At 39.6% G+C, this 16,264-nt stretch overlaps 1 protein-coding gene across 1 annotated transcript; it reads left to right on the top strand.

Annotated features, from left to right (window-relative positions):
- The first annotated feature begins 731 nt into the window (after window positions 1–731).
- pou4f3 (POU class 4 homeobox 3) lies at window positions 732–4,663 on the top strand. The gene is made up of 2 exons (XM_074610349.1): window positions 732–1,409; window positions 1,833–4,663. Exons 1-2 carry the CDS (start codon window positions 1,224–1,226, stop codon window positions 2,769–2,771), a joined length of 1,125 nt encoding a protein of 374 aa, XP_074466450.1. The 5' UTR covers window positions 732–1,223; the 3' UTR covers window positions 2,772–4,663.
- The last annotated feature ends 11,601 nt before the right edge of the window (window positions 4,664–16,264 follow it).

Raw genomic sequence — 16,264 nt, forward strand, 5'->3', positions numbered from 1 at the left:
ACATGGAGCGGAGAGCAGGCCAAGGCCCTCGGGTCAACTGGTCAGCAACCGGCAGGCATTTAAGACACAATGTGAAGCATGTAGCACCAAAACTTTCTATAAATTATTGGAGACTTTTAGGGTTCTTTACGCGTCATTGAATCTATTTCAGCACCATGGAGAGCAACCTGGAGCAATTTGCACTATAGCCTCAGCGGCGCTGCGCTGTCCATGGTGCTGAAATAAACTCAGCTGATTATGGCAGAGCATTTTGGCAAATTGTTCTTGGGCGTTAGCCACATAATCAGCTGTGCTGCTCATCCTAAAAAATGTATGATCCTTACAAGTTGGACATCATTGTGAAGGTAAATAAACAGGCTTTCCAACCGTGTAAAATACAATGCCAATCAGCATTGTAACAACAGAGAAATAATCGACCAAACACAAATTTCCAAACTTTTTTTCCGAGTTTAATTGGACCACTATAATGGATCAATCCGTGGGTTTATTTGTCACGCTTGATAGTATTATCTATAAAAAAAAACATGCCAAAATGCCACTATAAAGATCTCATCAATACATTTTATTAGAATATTATTAGTGATTTTATTATAGGGGTTTATTTGACGCTTGCGCACAGAGGCCAACATTTTGCTCAACTTGTAAGTTGAGCAGGTGGGAGGGATGGAGGAGGAGGAGGAGGAGGAGGGAGGCTGAAACTTTCTATCAATTATTGGAGACTTTTACGCGTTTTTACGCGTCATTGAATCTATATATATTAATCAGCACCATGGAGAGCTGTGGAGCTGGAGCAACCTGCACTAAGCCTCAGCGGTGCTGCGCTGTCCATGGTGCTGAAATCATTGGACTACTATATTGGATGAATCCATGGTTTGATTTGGCACGCTCAATAGTATTATCTATAGAAGAAAAACATGCCAAAATGCCACTATAACGATCTCATCAATACATTTTATTAGAATATTATTAGTGATTTTATTATAGGGGTTTATTTGACGCTTGCGCACAGAGGCCAACATTTTGCTCAACTTGTAAGTTGAGCAGGTGGGAGGGATGGAGGAGGAGGAGGAGGGAGGCTGAAAGAGGAGGAGGAGGAGGAGGGGGGGAGGAAGAGGGATGCCGGGAGGCGCCTGTCGATGTTAACAGCTCAGTAGTCTTGGTGAAGGAGAGCAGAGAGCAGAGGAGAGCTCTGCAGCTGTCCTGCTCCCTCTCCCAGGCGTTTCATGGTCAGGGGGCCACACTGCTTGCGAGGTTTGGTTGCAGAAAGAAGAAGGAGGAAGATGATGACCATGAACATGAACAGCAAGCAGCATTTCTCCATGCACCCGGCTCTGCACGAGCCCAAGTATCCCGGCCTGCACTCTGCAGGCTCGGAGGGCATGCGCAGAGTCTGTCTGCCCCCCCCACAGGTACGTTCAGGTCAGGGGGGAGGAGGGGGGGGGGAGGATGATGGCTGGTGGAGTTTATACTGGGAGGAGAGGAGGAGAGGAGGGGGAATATATCACACTGGAAATGTCTGTAAAGTTGATTTGACAGGACTTTGTTCTATCCACCATATCTCTCTCTCTCTCTACTCTGTCTGCCCCCCCCTCCCCCCCCCCTCTCTCTCCATCCCCTCCCCTCCTCTCTCTCATCCACGTGTCTTTTCAAGCTCTTGCTTTTCATATTAATTTTTATGACCCTGCGCTTTGAGGAGGGTTTCTCTCTCCTCTCCTCCTCTGCTCTGCTTGCATTTGGAAAAAAAATGTTTTTTAGTATCCTGAGAGCTTTTTGCCTTGACACAATTCCCCACTGACTCCCAGTTATAATATAATGCGCACTCTTGCTTGCAGCTGCAGGGCAATCTATTCGTCGGAGGAGGCTTTGATGAGAGCCTGCTGGCACGGGCAGAGGCTCTGGCGGCTGCTGACAGCAGCAGCAGCATCGTCTCTCACGGCACCAAGAGTCACCCGTTCAAACCAGACGTCACTTACCATACCATGAGCAGTGTGCCCTGCACTTCAGCATCCTCTTCCTCTTCTTCATCCTCCTCCACCACCATCTCCTCCCACCATCACCACCACCACCACCTCGGACAGACCCTGGAGGCTGGAGACCTCCTGCTGGATCACCTCTCCAACAGCCTGCAGGCTGTGACCGGGATGGGTGCTCCGGAGCCTCACCACCAGCACCACCAGCACCACCAGCACCACCAGCACCTGCAGACCATGGGGCAGCTGCACCAGGCGATGGCCAGCATGCACCACCCTCACTCCTTGTCCGTGCATGGAGGCATGGCGTGCGTAAACGACGTGGAGTCGGATCCCAGAGAGCTGGAAGCGTTTGCAGAGAGGTTCAAGCAGAGGAGGATCAAACTGGGAGTGACCCAGGCGGACGTCGGGGGTGCGCTGGCTAACCTCAAGATCCCCGGTGTGGGATCCTTGAGCCAGAGCACCATCTGCAGGTTCGAGTCCCTCACCTTGTCGCACAACAACATGATCGCGCTGAAGCCGGTGCTTCAGGCCTGGCTGGAGGAGGCGGAGGCGGCGCACCGGGAGAAGAGCAGCAAACCGGATCTTTTCAACGGCAACGAGAGGAAAAGGAAGCGCACCTCCATCGCAGCGCCGGAGAAGCGCTCTTTGGAGGCGTACTTTGCCATCCAGCCGAGGCCATCCTCGGAGAAAATCGCGGCTATTGCTGAGAAACTGGACCTGAAAAAGAATGTGGTTCGAGTTTGGTTCTGCAACCAGAGGCAAAAACAGAAACGAATGAAATACTCTGCGGTGCACTGAGTGTTTCCTCACACACATCATGAATAAAATAGCCTACTACTACATTTTTGATCGAGTGATTAATAATAGTAGCCTAATTAACAGGGATTTATTATGAACCTCTCATCTTCTGGATTATATCTCCAAAAAACTGACTTGTGTCACTCACTCTTTGGTGCACTTTTTTTTTTTTTTTTCGATTTTGTTATTAATAATGGACTCATCATAAATGATTGTTATTATAGGAGGGTGGTTTTTGGTGTTGTTGTTCATGTAATCTTGCACACACTAAATATGAACTTTTTTATGCCTCTGGTTCTGCAACCAGAGGCAAAAACAGAAACGAATGAAATACTCTGCGGTGCACTGAGTATATTTCACACACACATCATGAATAAAATAGCCTACTACTTTTTGATCGAGTGATTAATACTAGTAGCCTAACTAACAGGGATTTATTATCAACAAGCTCTTCTTCACCTCTCATTTTTGGATTATATCTCCAAAAAAGACTCACTCTTCGTTGCACTTCTTTTTTTTTTTTTTTTCGATTTTGTTATTAATAATGGACTCATCATAAATGATTGTTATTATAGGAGGGTGGTTTTTGATGTTGTTGTTCATGTATCGTGCACACACTAAATATGAACTTCTTTTTGCCTCTGGTTCTGCAACCAGAGGCAAAAATAAGTTAATGTTTTCAAAAGCAGAAACGAATGAAATACTCTGCGGTGCACTGAGTATATTTCACACACACATCATGAATAAAATAGCCTACTACTTTTTGATCGAGTGATTAATACTAGTAGCCTAACTAACAGGGATTTATTATCAACAAGCTCTTCTTCACCTCTCATCTTTTGGATGATATCTCCAAAAAAGACTCACTCTTTGGTGCACCTTTTTTTTCTTCGATTTTTGTTATTAATAATGGACTCATAAATTATTGTTATTATAGGAGGGTGGTTTTTTGATGTTTGTATAATTGCACACACTAAATATGAACTTGTTTTTGCCTCTGGTTCTGCAACCAGAGGCAAAAACAGAAACGAATGAAATACTCTGCGGTGCACTGAGTGTTTCACACACACATCATGAGTAAAATACTCAATTTTTGATCGAGTGATTAATAATAGTAGCCTAACTTAACAGGGATTTATTGTCAACAAGCTCTTCTTCACCTCTTTGGATTATATCACCAAAAAAAGACTTGTGTCACTCACTCTTTGGTGCACTTTTTTTCGATTTTTGTTATCAATAATGGACTCATCATAAATGATTGTTATTATAGGAGGGTGGTTTTTGATGTTGTCGTTCATGTATAATTGCACACACTAAATATGAACTTTCTGCAAAATCCACCCTGACAGTTAAAGTCACATTCAGGGATATTAACTCACTTTTTTTTTTTTTTAAAACATGAAATGGAGTTTATTTGGTGTTAAACTGATGCTGTATGGAGATTTTAAAAGATGATGATAATGGATTTTTTTTGTAATGTTGGTTGAGTTTATCCTCCACATCACTGCCTCACAGGAGCAAAACACATCATCATAATCTTGAACTGTGTTCTCACTCGTTTGTTTTTTTTAAATCTATGAAATTCAGACTATAGTTCAAGATGAGGAGGTTCAAAAAGTCACCTTTTTAAAAAACACTATTTTATTTTGTGCAAACGAATCTACTCTCTTCGTGAACTGTTTGATGGTCTTTTACGCACAAATATGAATAATTACAGTCATGTAATTTCACAACGTATGACACACTGAGTCTGTTTATTCTTGAATTATTTAGAAATGGAAATGACACATGGACACAGGAAATGTTGGCTGCTGCTATATTTTAGTATTTTGATGTGAACATGTTTTTGGAGCATTACAGGTTGAGCTATATATTTAATATGTAGCCCAGATATATAAATATATACAGTATCACATAATTTAAGTATTTATTTTTCCTCACTTTTGATTTTCACTTGAAAAAAAATGTGTGAAGTTTAAACTTAATAAATTATTGGTTATTTTCTAAAAAAAATAAAATTTAAAAAAATCTGAGGTAACGATTTTATTTTTTGTGCTTTATTATGTCGTATTATTTTAATCCTAAAGGCCTATAAATTGTTTAATGGACTTTAAAAAAACATTTTTTTTAAAGATCTGTCTAACTTTCCTATCCAAACATGCTGAGCCGCACCAGCAGGCGATACAATCTTTGTTTGTTTTATAGGAACTGTTTTATTTATGACTCCCCAAACCTCTGCTGGGATTAAATATGTATTGTCGTACATGATATAAGCGCCACGGAAAAATAAAAGGGCCTCCATTTTCAAAGTAATGTTCACACCGAGGAGCGAAGAACACGCTGCTAATGGAACCTCTTCTCTTCTCTTCTCTTCTCTTCTCTTCTCTTCTCTTCTCTTCTCTTCTCTTCTCTTCTCTTCTCTTCTCTTCTCTTCTCTTCTCTTCTCCTCTTCTCCTCTTCTCTTCTCTCCTCCTCCTCTTCTCTTCTCTCCTCTCCATTTCTCTCCTCTCTTCTCCTCTCCTCTCCTCTCTATCCTCTCTCCTCTCCACTCCTTTCCTCTCCTCAGCTCTCCTCTTCTCTTCTCCTCTCCTCCTCCTCTCTTCTCTCCTCTCCTCTCCTCTCCTCTCCTCTTCATTTCTCTCCTCTCCTCTCTTCTATCCTCTCTCCTCTCCACTCCACTCCACTCTTCTCCTCTCCTCTCCTCTCCTCCTCTCCTCTATCCTCTCTCCTCTCCTGTTTCCTCTCTCCTCTCCTCTCTTCTCCTCTCCTCAGCTCTCCTCTTTTCTCCTCTTCTCTCCTCTCCTCTCCTCTCCACTCCACTCCTTTCCTCTCCTCCTCTCATCTATCCTCTCTCCTCTCTCCTCTCTTCTCCCCAGCTCTCCTCTCCTCAGCTCTCCTCTCTTTTCTCCTCTTCTCTTCTCTTCTCTCCTCTTTTCTCCTCTCCTCTATCCTCTCCTCTCCTCTCCTCTCCTCTCCACTCCTCTCCTCTCCTCAGCTCTCCTCTTCTCTTTTCTCCTCTTCCCTCCTCCTCTGATTAGTGCTCTTTTAATTATAGATGCCCTCGTGTCACCGGGTTATGTCGCGCACGGGGGTTTGAAATTATTAAGTAATGACGATGCAATATTAATTATATATTGGTATAAAACGCAGTAATGTGGAGGAGTTGGGAGTAGAAGAAGTCTGACTGGGAACTCTAGGGAGAGACGAGCTGGACACACAACAACAGGTTGACCGAAGACAAGAGGGACATTTAAGTAGATTTGTTTTTTTACTCGTTTGACTAAGTAAGTATTTTTCCACTTTATTATGCTTATTTCATTTGTACTATTTTTTTTTACTTAAAAAGAGGATAGGGGCATACTTTCACTAGGCTCTGTTTTATTATCTATATAATTATATATCATTATAATGTAACATAGACCAGCAATGCTATTATTTTTATTATTATTATAATTATAAGTAGTATTATTGGGGTTCAAATTAAGTAATACTCTGGATTGTATTTAATGGATTTCATGTATTTTAGTCAATAAAACTCGTTTGACTAAGTAAGTATTTTTACCCTTTATTATGCTTTTTTATTATTTTATTTGTACTATTTTTTTTTTTTTTTACTTAAAAGGAGGATGCTATTATTATCATTATTATTATTATTACTATTATTATTACAAGTATTATTATTGAGGTTAAAATTAAGTAGTACTCTGCATTGTATTTAATTTCATGTATTTTAGTCAATCTCTTTATTCATATTGAGCATAATCCCAGATTTTTTCTATTCGTATCCGGTCACAACAATGGCCACTTTCTCTTAATATTAACCAAACATTTTTAATAATAAAAAAATAATAATAAAAAAACAGGCCTTATAATAAAGATCTTGCACCAGAATCCAACATGACCTACGGGTTGTGTAGATTTTTCCCAGTGAGACTGTTTCAGCCAGAGGATCAATATACTGCGCAATTACGCGGAAACGTTTGTGGCTCGTATATTAATATTCTCTTTGATGCTGAGAGTTGATTAATTTATGGTGTTGAATATGTTTTAAAAAAAGAAAAAAGAAAAAAGGCAGGATCAAATGCAAATGTTAATCGTTGTCATCATTAATATACCTCTTTCTTAACTGTGTCACATATTTATTTGGACACATTTTTCCTCATTATTAAAAAAAGTAATCAAACCCTCTAAGAATGAGAGTGATTATAGGCCTTCAACGCCTCACATCTTGGTGTGTTTTCTGACGTAAATGTAAAGGTTAAAACAAGGAGCGTCTGCGTGTGAATAATTGATCTTTGTAATACCCGTATTGATATCATAACGCGCCTCTCTGTGCGGTAAGTTGAGCTGAAGGCTTGTGAGCCTTATAGCAGCATGTGGCGACTGACTGAGGGCACGTGAATTATTCAGCAAGCAGCTCAAAGGTATATTGCATTTTTCTCTTGCAATAAAAATGGAGGTGTGTTGGCTCCAATTTGTACATTAATATGAATAGAAAGCTTTATTGTCATTGTAGTAAATACAACGAGATTCACATGTTGCCACTTCTGGTCAGTGCTTTAAAACAAATACTTGACTAAACGAGGCAGATAAAACAGGTATAAAACACACACACAGTTATAAAGCAAATAAAACAGGTAAAGTAGATGTAATAAATAAATATAAACAGAAGTGTTATACTAGAAGTATAAAATATAAAAATAAAAAACAGAGGTAATTGCACTTGTAAAACAGGTAGAGTAGATGTAATAAATAAATAAATGTAAACAAGGGAAGTTGCACTTTAGGTGTATATTGCATCAACGATATTGCACAGACAAATGTATGAAAACTCGTTTTAAATCAAACCCTTATTGCAAGTTGATTTAACAACAACTATATGAACAAGCAGAATTAAAGAGCTGAGTTAAGACTGGTGTTTGAGACACAGAGAGGGGGATTATAAAGAGAGAGATAGACAAAGAAAAAGAAAAAGAGAGAGCTTGAGAGAAAGAGAGGAGAGTGTGACAGAGAGAGATGGAGACAGTGTGTTTGCTTGAGAGGGTTTTCATGCAGGGAAGACCTTTTTTGACAGAATGAGGATGAAAGCTGTGTTTAATTGCTGAAGGATTGTATGCACATACACACTCCCTTTAACACACACATACACATGCAGGGTGGCTGTCATTCTTGGGAGCAGAGTGAGGGAATGCAAAGACAGAGCCGAGACACCCAAAACTCAATAATTCATCCAATGCCAGTAGCAACAAATGAGAATGTGACCAAAGCAGAAGGGAGACAGCTACCTCTGTGCTCTCTATTAGTCACCTCCTATTATCATCAGAAGACAAAACCAGCTGGGGACCCAAACTACTGCTGAAGTCTATACACGCATATACCTGTGTGTGTGCAGCACAAGCACACACACACACATGGTGAGATAGTGTTACTCTCTGGAAACTTGAGGCCAGGGTGATGGATGTCTTCTATAGCAGGAGGTGCTGTCCATCTGTAGCTCCTGTTCCCTTTTTACCTTCTATACACTTAGAACAGAAATGCTTATGTAATTATAGATAGGTATTTTAATTTGATGCTACTTCATATTTCTGCTGTCACTTTGCAGTTTAACATCTTAAAAACAGTCTATAAAATCAGCTCCACCTTGCTGCTGCTCGCCTCACACTTAATGCATCAGCAATGATTATCCAATGGTATGATATAATATAACTCTGAGAGGTCATTTTGCCTGCAATGTCTGTACTTTTATACTTTTTAGTGCAAATTTTGCTGATAATACTGAATACGTATAGGTTTGAATGCAGGACTTTTTTTAATATATATATTTATTTTGGTATTACTATGATCTGAATAGTTCTTCCACCAGCATATAGGACGAAACAAGCAAATAGGGGCAGATTGAAGGTGTCCCATATTGGTGAAATAATTAGTCAATTCTGAGGGTTTCCTGCTTTAATCTGTTATTATTATTGTAAATGGAATATTTGGACTGTTTAAGACATCACTGGAATATGCTTAGGATGGGCCTGTGTGATTTCACAACCTAAATCAATTAACTGAATACATAAGCAACATATAACGGTATGAAAATGGAATAATGAAAATAGTGCCACAACTAAAATTGAATCGCTTATAGAGTATTTTCCATAATTATAATAAGTTTGTGACTTTCCCTCTCTCTGCATTCTGAGCTCCTACTAAGTTAATTTGATGCAAAAATTTGGCCTTTTTTTATCATTTTTTTTAGCCTTTATTTTGGCATTTTTATCCAATTAACCATCAATGATTTATGAGTTAAATGAAATAGCAACACTCTTCACACAAGGTCATTAATCTGGAATTGCAGTGAGCATCAGCATCTGCAGAGAGACCAGTGAACTTCTGTGACGGAGTCTCATGGTCTGTGTGTGAGGTCAAGCTGTCTGCTAACTAACACACCATGCATTATGCAGACTGTTGAGATGTGCGCACACACACACACGACAAGATGTGAGCACACAGAGAGAGAGACTTCTTCTAGCCATGATAAGGAATGAGAGAGACAATTATGTGATCTATATTTCAGCGTTTTACTCCTGTCTTTTCTTCACTGTTGAAGTGTATATTTCTGTTCCAATTCCAAAAATACAAAATAAGAGCACGGGATTGAAAGGGACAAAGGAGGAGGAGGCACAGGGCACTATATTAGAGACACTCACAGAAACTCACTTATAGGTACTTGCTTAATTCATTCAGCAGGCCTGAAGAACAGTATTATACACCCCATTCATTATTCAAGTCCTCTCCATTATCAAAGTGCCCAGAGAAATAAGATTAACCCAGCCAGAAATAACTCACTGTGGCGTGATTTCTTTTTTTTTTCTACAAAGCACTTAGCTGGTCGGGGGTGCAGGTCTGCACACAAACTCAGATTAGAGTATGTGAACATATAAACACCATACAGTCTGCTGAACATAATAATCCTCTCCAAGAAAATGTGTAGAGTAGAGTAGAGATGGAGGAAATGGGGGGGGGGGACGAAGGGAAGAGGAGTGAATTGTTAGAGGGAGGCACAAGTTGAAGAACAGAAGAGGGAAGGAGAGTGATCACAGCCAGGAAGAGAAGAGGAAAGAAAAAGATAAAGAAAAAATCAAGGGACACACAATAGAGACAGTAAGGGAGGGTAAAATAGGAAGGCATGAAACAAGGTAGGAAGGAAGACCGAAAAAATGGATGGAAGGAGGAAGATGGGTAAAACAAAAAGGGAAGCCAGAGAGAAATGACATGTGAATATAAAAAGGGATGGAGAGAAGAAAAGCAAGAAAGAAAGAAAAAGACTGAATCCCTAAGAGTCGACATGTCTGTCATCCTGACTGTCTGGATTTAGCTCTCTTCATTTCCAAGTTGATCATTGTCAAGGTGAGTGCGTCCCTACCGGCCAGAACACTCTGACGCTAAACTTCTGTGACAGCAGGAGCACCCAGAGGACCCACAGCCAATGAAGAGGAGAGGAGGTACGAGGAGGCTATATACGCCCTCCTGACAAGGAGACATCATCATCCAATCCAAAGTCCATGTCCATTTCCACAGCTTGTTAATTAGCTCTTCACTCAAACTGTTGTATGTTCATTTTGAATTTGTGCACAAGAGAAATATAATATAAATCCCAGATATTGCAGATATTGCAGTTTCATTTACAAAGAAGTAGATATACCACATTGGTGTATTGCTGCCACCCACTGTTAAACGTCTGCTCCACCAGAAAGCCCAGAAAATATATGAAAAGTGAAAAAAAATGGTGGAAGATGAGAACAAATTATTTTATATAACTAAAAGTAATACAATATTAGGTGAGAAGAACCTATAAAATGTGTGTTACAGAAGATTTACATCTTGCTATAGGTCCTTTTTAGATTATTAAAAGTACAGTAGGCTGTGGAAACATACAGTACATTCTGTATTTTGTTTACCAATATGGCAACTTGTAAAAAAATCTGCAGACACATATAACCTCAAAATCATGCATCAATGTCATAAATCATGTTCTTATTAAATTGGTCCTGTAGTCATTATTCGAACTGCTTTTGGTTTTTGTGCTGCAAAAACTTGGAACGATTTACAAAACACATTCAAATTAAACACGATATTACCTATAAGTGATGTTAAATCCATGATTACAAACTACTACGCTCTTGAACGTAACTGTTTTTAACATTGTTCTATTGTTGTCTGGCTGATTGCTTCTTGTAAATAGTTAATTATGTTTTGTGTATTTATTTTTGTTTTATTGTACTCTCAATCATCATTGAAACCGAGGGCGTGCCCTCAATGATTCCTGGAGATTTAATTTAATAAAGGTTGAGTGAATGAATGAAAAAAAAAACTCGACCTGAGAGTGTTTTATCACCAAGATGAATAATTAATACTTTATGAATAATAATCTTGTTCCTTATAAAGTATAAACATCAGAGTTTGCCAGAAAATATCAAGTAAAATTGTTAAAAAAATGCTTTAAAGGTCACATATTGTAAAGAGTGACATTTTCACGGCTTTTATATTATAAAGCAGGTTTAAGTGCTATATAAATACTGTGAAAGTATCAAAACGCTTAATCCACAGAGAAATTCACACAGCCCCGTATTCAGAAACTGAGCTTTTGAAACAAGCCGTCAGGATTTCTTTCCATTTGTGATGTCACAAATCTACAATATTTAGACCATTTCAAAGTTTTAAATGTAAACATTCTAAATGGGTCCCGGTTTATTTCCTATTGCGGTGTATGTGAATGACATCAGCTGACAGGAAGTAAACATGGACCCAAGCTGTTGCCTATAGCACCGCAATTCTGTTGCAATTCCTTTGAAATGCACTAAAACAGAGCGTTTCAGACAGAGAGGGTAAATACAGGTATATTCAAGCAGACAGCATGAGGAAAATAAAGGTTTTTTTAAACATTAAAGTATGTAAACATGTTCTAGTAGAAACCCAAAATACAAGTATGAACCTGAAAATGAGCACGATATGTCTCCTTTAAGAAAATCATACTATTGGATGGAATCATATCTTTTGATAGTATTGTGTACATTCTGTATTTCTGATAGCCTTGAGGGTGAAAAACATGTAAACAAAGAAGTGAAAAGCAGCTCAGTGCTGACATGCTCTGCCACTTCAGACCCCGTATACAGACTACAGAGGGCACATGGGGGAAAAAAAACAATGGCAGCGCCACTGTCAATGAGCTCTCTTCCCTTCTCTCTCTCTCTCCCTCTCTCTCCCTCCACGGGGCAAAGCCCTTTTGAAGACAGACATGAAAACCAAGCCAGGCCACAGTGGGGCCCCTGAAGGAGGTCCCCTAGCAGATGCAGCCACCCGCCCTCCCCCCTGTCTGCTCCCACTGGCCTCAGGCCCTGAAGACAGCCCCGAGGCTAACCGACCAGGAAACACAATAAAGCAGCAGCAGCGGCAGCCAGTGCTGAGCGCATATGTCTGATGTGCGCGTACAGATCAAGAGAGAAGAACGTAAACGTAACGATATTTATCAAGCCACTCTAAATACAAGTAATGATCACGATCAGCTTGGCCTTTGACCCACCAAAAGAGATTCATGTCTACATGATGCTGGTCGATGAGCATAAGATTAGAACATGGAGACATGTGACGCAGTGAGTATCCTTCAGTTGACAGCATATACTAGATCCCATCAGATCAGGTAAGAACAAAGATGGTGTGATATGGTTGAATAACGGGTCAGGTTATATTGCCTTGGGGTGATTCAAGCTCATTTGCATACTTTTCAAACATTCCCACATGGGGTTTGGATTGGTAGCCATGATAACAGGTCTAAACAAATCTATCCTTTAATGAGGCCACAGGATACCAACACAGACTCCTTTAAATTACTTAAAGAACCTTAACATTTAAGGGGGATCTATTGGCAGAAATGGAATATAATATTAATAAGTATGTTAATATTCACAATACTTTCCCTCCCATGCTTTTCTTGAAGGACTTCAAAGGACAAATAAACTCTCAGATCAGTCCAATCCAACATTGTGTGTAATGAGAAGATAAAGCTCTACGTGCCCACCACACTGCATGGTCATTTTCTTGTAGTAGACCAGATACTGATTAACTGTGGTGGAAGAATATCCTTTACTTAAAGGACCAGTGTGTAGCATTTAGGGGGATCTATTGGCAGAAATGGAATATAATAATAACTATGTTTTCTTTAGTGTATAATAATCACCTGAAAATAAGAATCGCTGTGTTTTCGTTACCTTAGAATGAGCCGTTTATCTCTACATAAGAAGCAGGGTCCTCTTCACGGAGTCCGCCATGTAGCTCCGCCATGTTTCTACAGTAGCCCAGAACGGACAAACCAAACACCTATTAAATAATTGTTATCGTGAATTATTTTGGCCAAGATAGTTGTGCAGTGAAAATATGATTTTTCTGATCATTTTCATTTCAACAGTAGGCCTATATAGATTTGTTATTAGCTTCATCTCTATACCGGCTACAACATTAAATGCTGCTAACATGTCAACGCATAAGTAATAACAATGAAATTATATAACAATAACAACATTGCACTGACAGAGGCAATTCTGCTGCATAACGAGTAGTTTTACCTTTAATAATTAAACACATTTTGCTGATAATACTTTTGTACTTTTACTTAAAGATTATGAATGCAGGACTTTTACTTAAAGGTGCAGTTTGTAGGATAGTGAGGTTGCAGATTGCAACCAACTGAAACTTCTCCCGTGTGCCATCAAAGAATAACAGTGGCCGACGCAAAAATGGGAAAACGCGAATGGCCCTATCTAAAGCCGGTGTTTGGTTTGTCCATTCTGGGCTACTGTAGAAACATGGTGGCCGGCTCCGTGAAGATGACCCGCTCCCTATGTAGATATAAGTGGCTCATTCTAAGGCAACAAAAATACGATTCATATTTTCAGGGTGATTATTATACACTAAAGAAAACATACTTATTATTACATTCCATTTCTGCCAATAGATCCCCCTAAATGCTACACACTGGTCCTTTAAGTAAAGGATATTCTTCAACCACAGTTAATCAGTCTCTTGTCTACTACAAGAAAAATGACCATGCAGTGTGGTGGGCACGTAGAGCTTTATCTTCTCATTACACAATGTTGAATTGGACTGATCTGAGAGTTTATTTGTCCTTTAAAGTCCTTCAAGAAAAGCATGGGAGGGGAAAGTATTGGGAATATTCCAACAGTTCTATAAAAAGCGCTGTTGAAAAGGAGAGTGATTCTCTTTATTTAGTAATGAGGGAGCCACGGTTCAGTAGCGCACATACACACAACTGAGCGCCACACAGAGATCCAACCACCACCAGGAGCAAAGCCTCCCCATAGCTCTCACATTGCATCAAGTCACTGAGTGACGGGTACATTGTCCAAGGCAAGGGGGGAAAGAGTGGTGAAAAATGTTTCTCCCAGAGAGCTCCTCAGTCAGTCAGGCAACCGGCTCACCACAGCCAAGGCGGAGAGAGCGCCTACACAAATGTATTTCTGGGGACGCACAGATTGGTTGAGTGCACTCCACGAAAACAGGGTTCTCCAGAAGTTCTTTGGGGGCTAAATGATTTACAGAATCATTCATATTTGAGCAAATCGTTTGAGCTTCTAAACGTTTCTGCATTGCTATTTCTGCACACACACATAAATAACATAATACTGTTATTGTGTGCATGGTTCCCCCTGGTTCTATTGGAAACTAAATGATCACAATTTCAAGTATCATTTGACCTTCTTGTTTTTTATTTCTGTGTTGATTTTTTATAATCATCTTGGCATAATACATTTTGAATTCAATTAAGTATGAGAATGAGGCAAATTTTCAACTTTGATCAAGTCAATTTTAAGCCCCAATAAATATTTGATGACTCCAGCTTCTCAAATGTGAGGATTTGCTGCTTTTCTTTGTCTTACGTTAAATTGTCTTTGTTTTTTTTAGACTGTTGATTGGACAACACAAGACGTTTTTAACACAGAACACAGGTGAACAGACTTCATTTGATGCCACTAATAGCCGAATTAACCCACCAGGGGGCCCCCTGATCCCCCTTTTCCTCCCACTCTCTGTGCTATATAGGTGTGTGGTTGGACCCAGTGGCTTTCAAGTGCCCACATGGCAGCCTCAATTTATTTTCCCTGGATCCCCAGATACAAAACTACAGTAGTTTTAACCTGAAACACTACCTGGGAACAGGTAGGACATAAGTAAAGAAAGCCAAAAAGATGGAGGGAGCTGAAGCTGAACAATCCCTATCAATCCACCAGACCTTTTTTTTTTAAATCTTATTTACATCATTTCATATGCAACAAAGAATTCATGGCCTCCGATACAAAGGGTATTAAACTTAAAAGAAAAAAAAATGTGACAAATAAGACTTTAATACAACAGTGCCTGTGCAAGACATGCCCATTATTGCTGCTTGGCACTCATACAAACAGCTTTACTACTGCACTTCTTCCTTAAAGGTGTGGTGGTAATATTATAGTTAGTATGGCAAAAACTCACTCAATTTGTGTTGCAGTGGCAGAGTGGCGCTGTTCCATCCAGTAGGCTATCCGCTAGTGCTTGTTGACTCCAGGGAAGTGCAGAGAAGTGCAGAAAAGTTCAGTAAATCCAGCAGCAAAAGGGCATTGAGGTCAATGAGCCCAAAGGAACGCTGAGGATGACATGCTCGACTTAGTCCGCAGAAAAGCCCCGCATGTCGCTTTGTCTATTAAAAGTTTATTAATATTGAATTAATTTCATGTGTCCAAGTATGCCCTTTTTCAAAGCATCTATTTTTGCCTTGTCATTGCAGGGTAAACACAGGTGTAATTAATGACGTTAATTACGGCCCTGTTCCATTTAGGTGTGCCGGGGCCCGGGTATTGTGAATGCTGGCTCACTAGGAAAGGCTGCGACACTAAACAGAATGGGACCATAATTCATTTTTTATCATTTACACCTGTGTGTTTACTCTGCTATGGTATGTCAAAACACATTTACCATCACTCTTACTGAGACACTTGAATACAACAGGAGCCGTCCTTATTCATCCTGTTATTAGCAACACCTGTGCTTTTTTTCTACTATGACAAGTCAAAATAGCTGCTGTGAGAAAAGCCTATAGCACTAACACTGCAAGTCCTCGGGTCCCTAGTCTGCAGAGTGTGGAAAATAAACTAGTCGTTTTGTATTGCTGTCCAAGGCAAGTGGTAAAAGAAGTTATCTCTTAGTTCAACAAACAAAATAAATAAATAGAATATTTCAATGTATGGTTCCCCACTATAGTGGTATGTCAAATGCAATGACACACTTATTTTTAACCACAATAATAATAATAATTGCATTGTTGGCCTATGTTAAATGGATAATAAAACAGAAGTACCCTTATTAAATTGTACCACTATCCTCTTCATATAGAAGGAGGAAATGATCAAACAATCAGATGGATTAGATTTTTTAATTTTTTTAATTCTGTTTTCTAT

The sequence above is a fragment of the Sebastes fasciatus genome, chromosome 16 (assembly GCF_043250625.1).
Source record: "Sebastes fasciatus isolate fSebFas1 chromosome 16, fSebFas1.pri, whole genome shotgun sequence".
NCBI lineage: Eukaryota > Metazoa > Chordata > Actinopteri > Perciformes > Sebastidae > Sebastes > Sebastes fasciatus.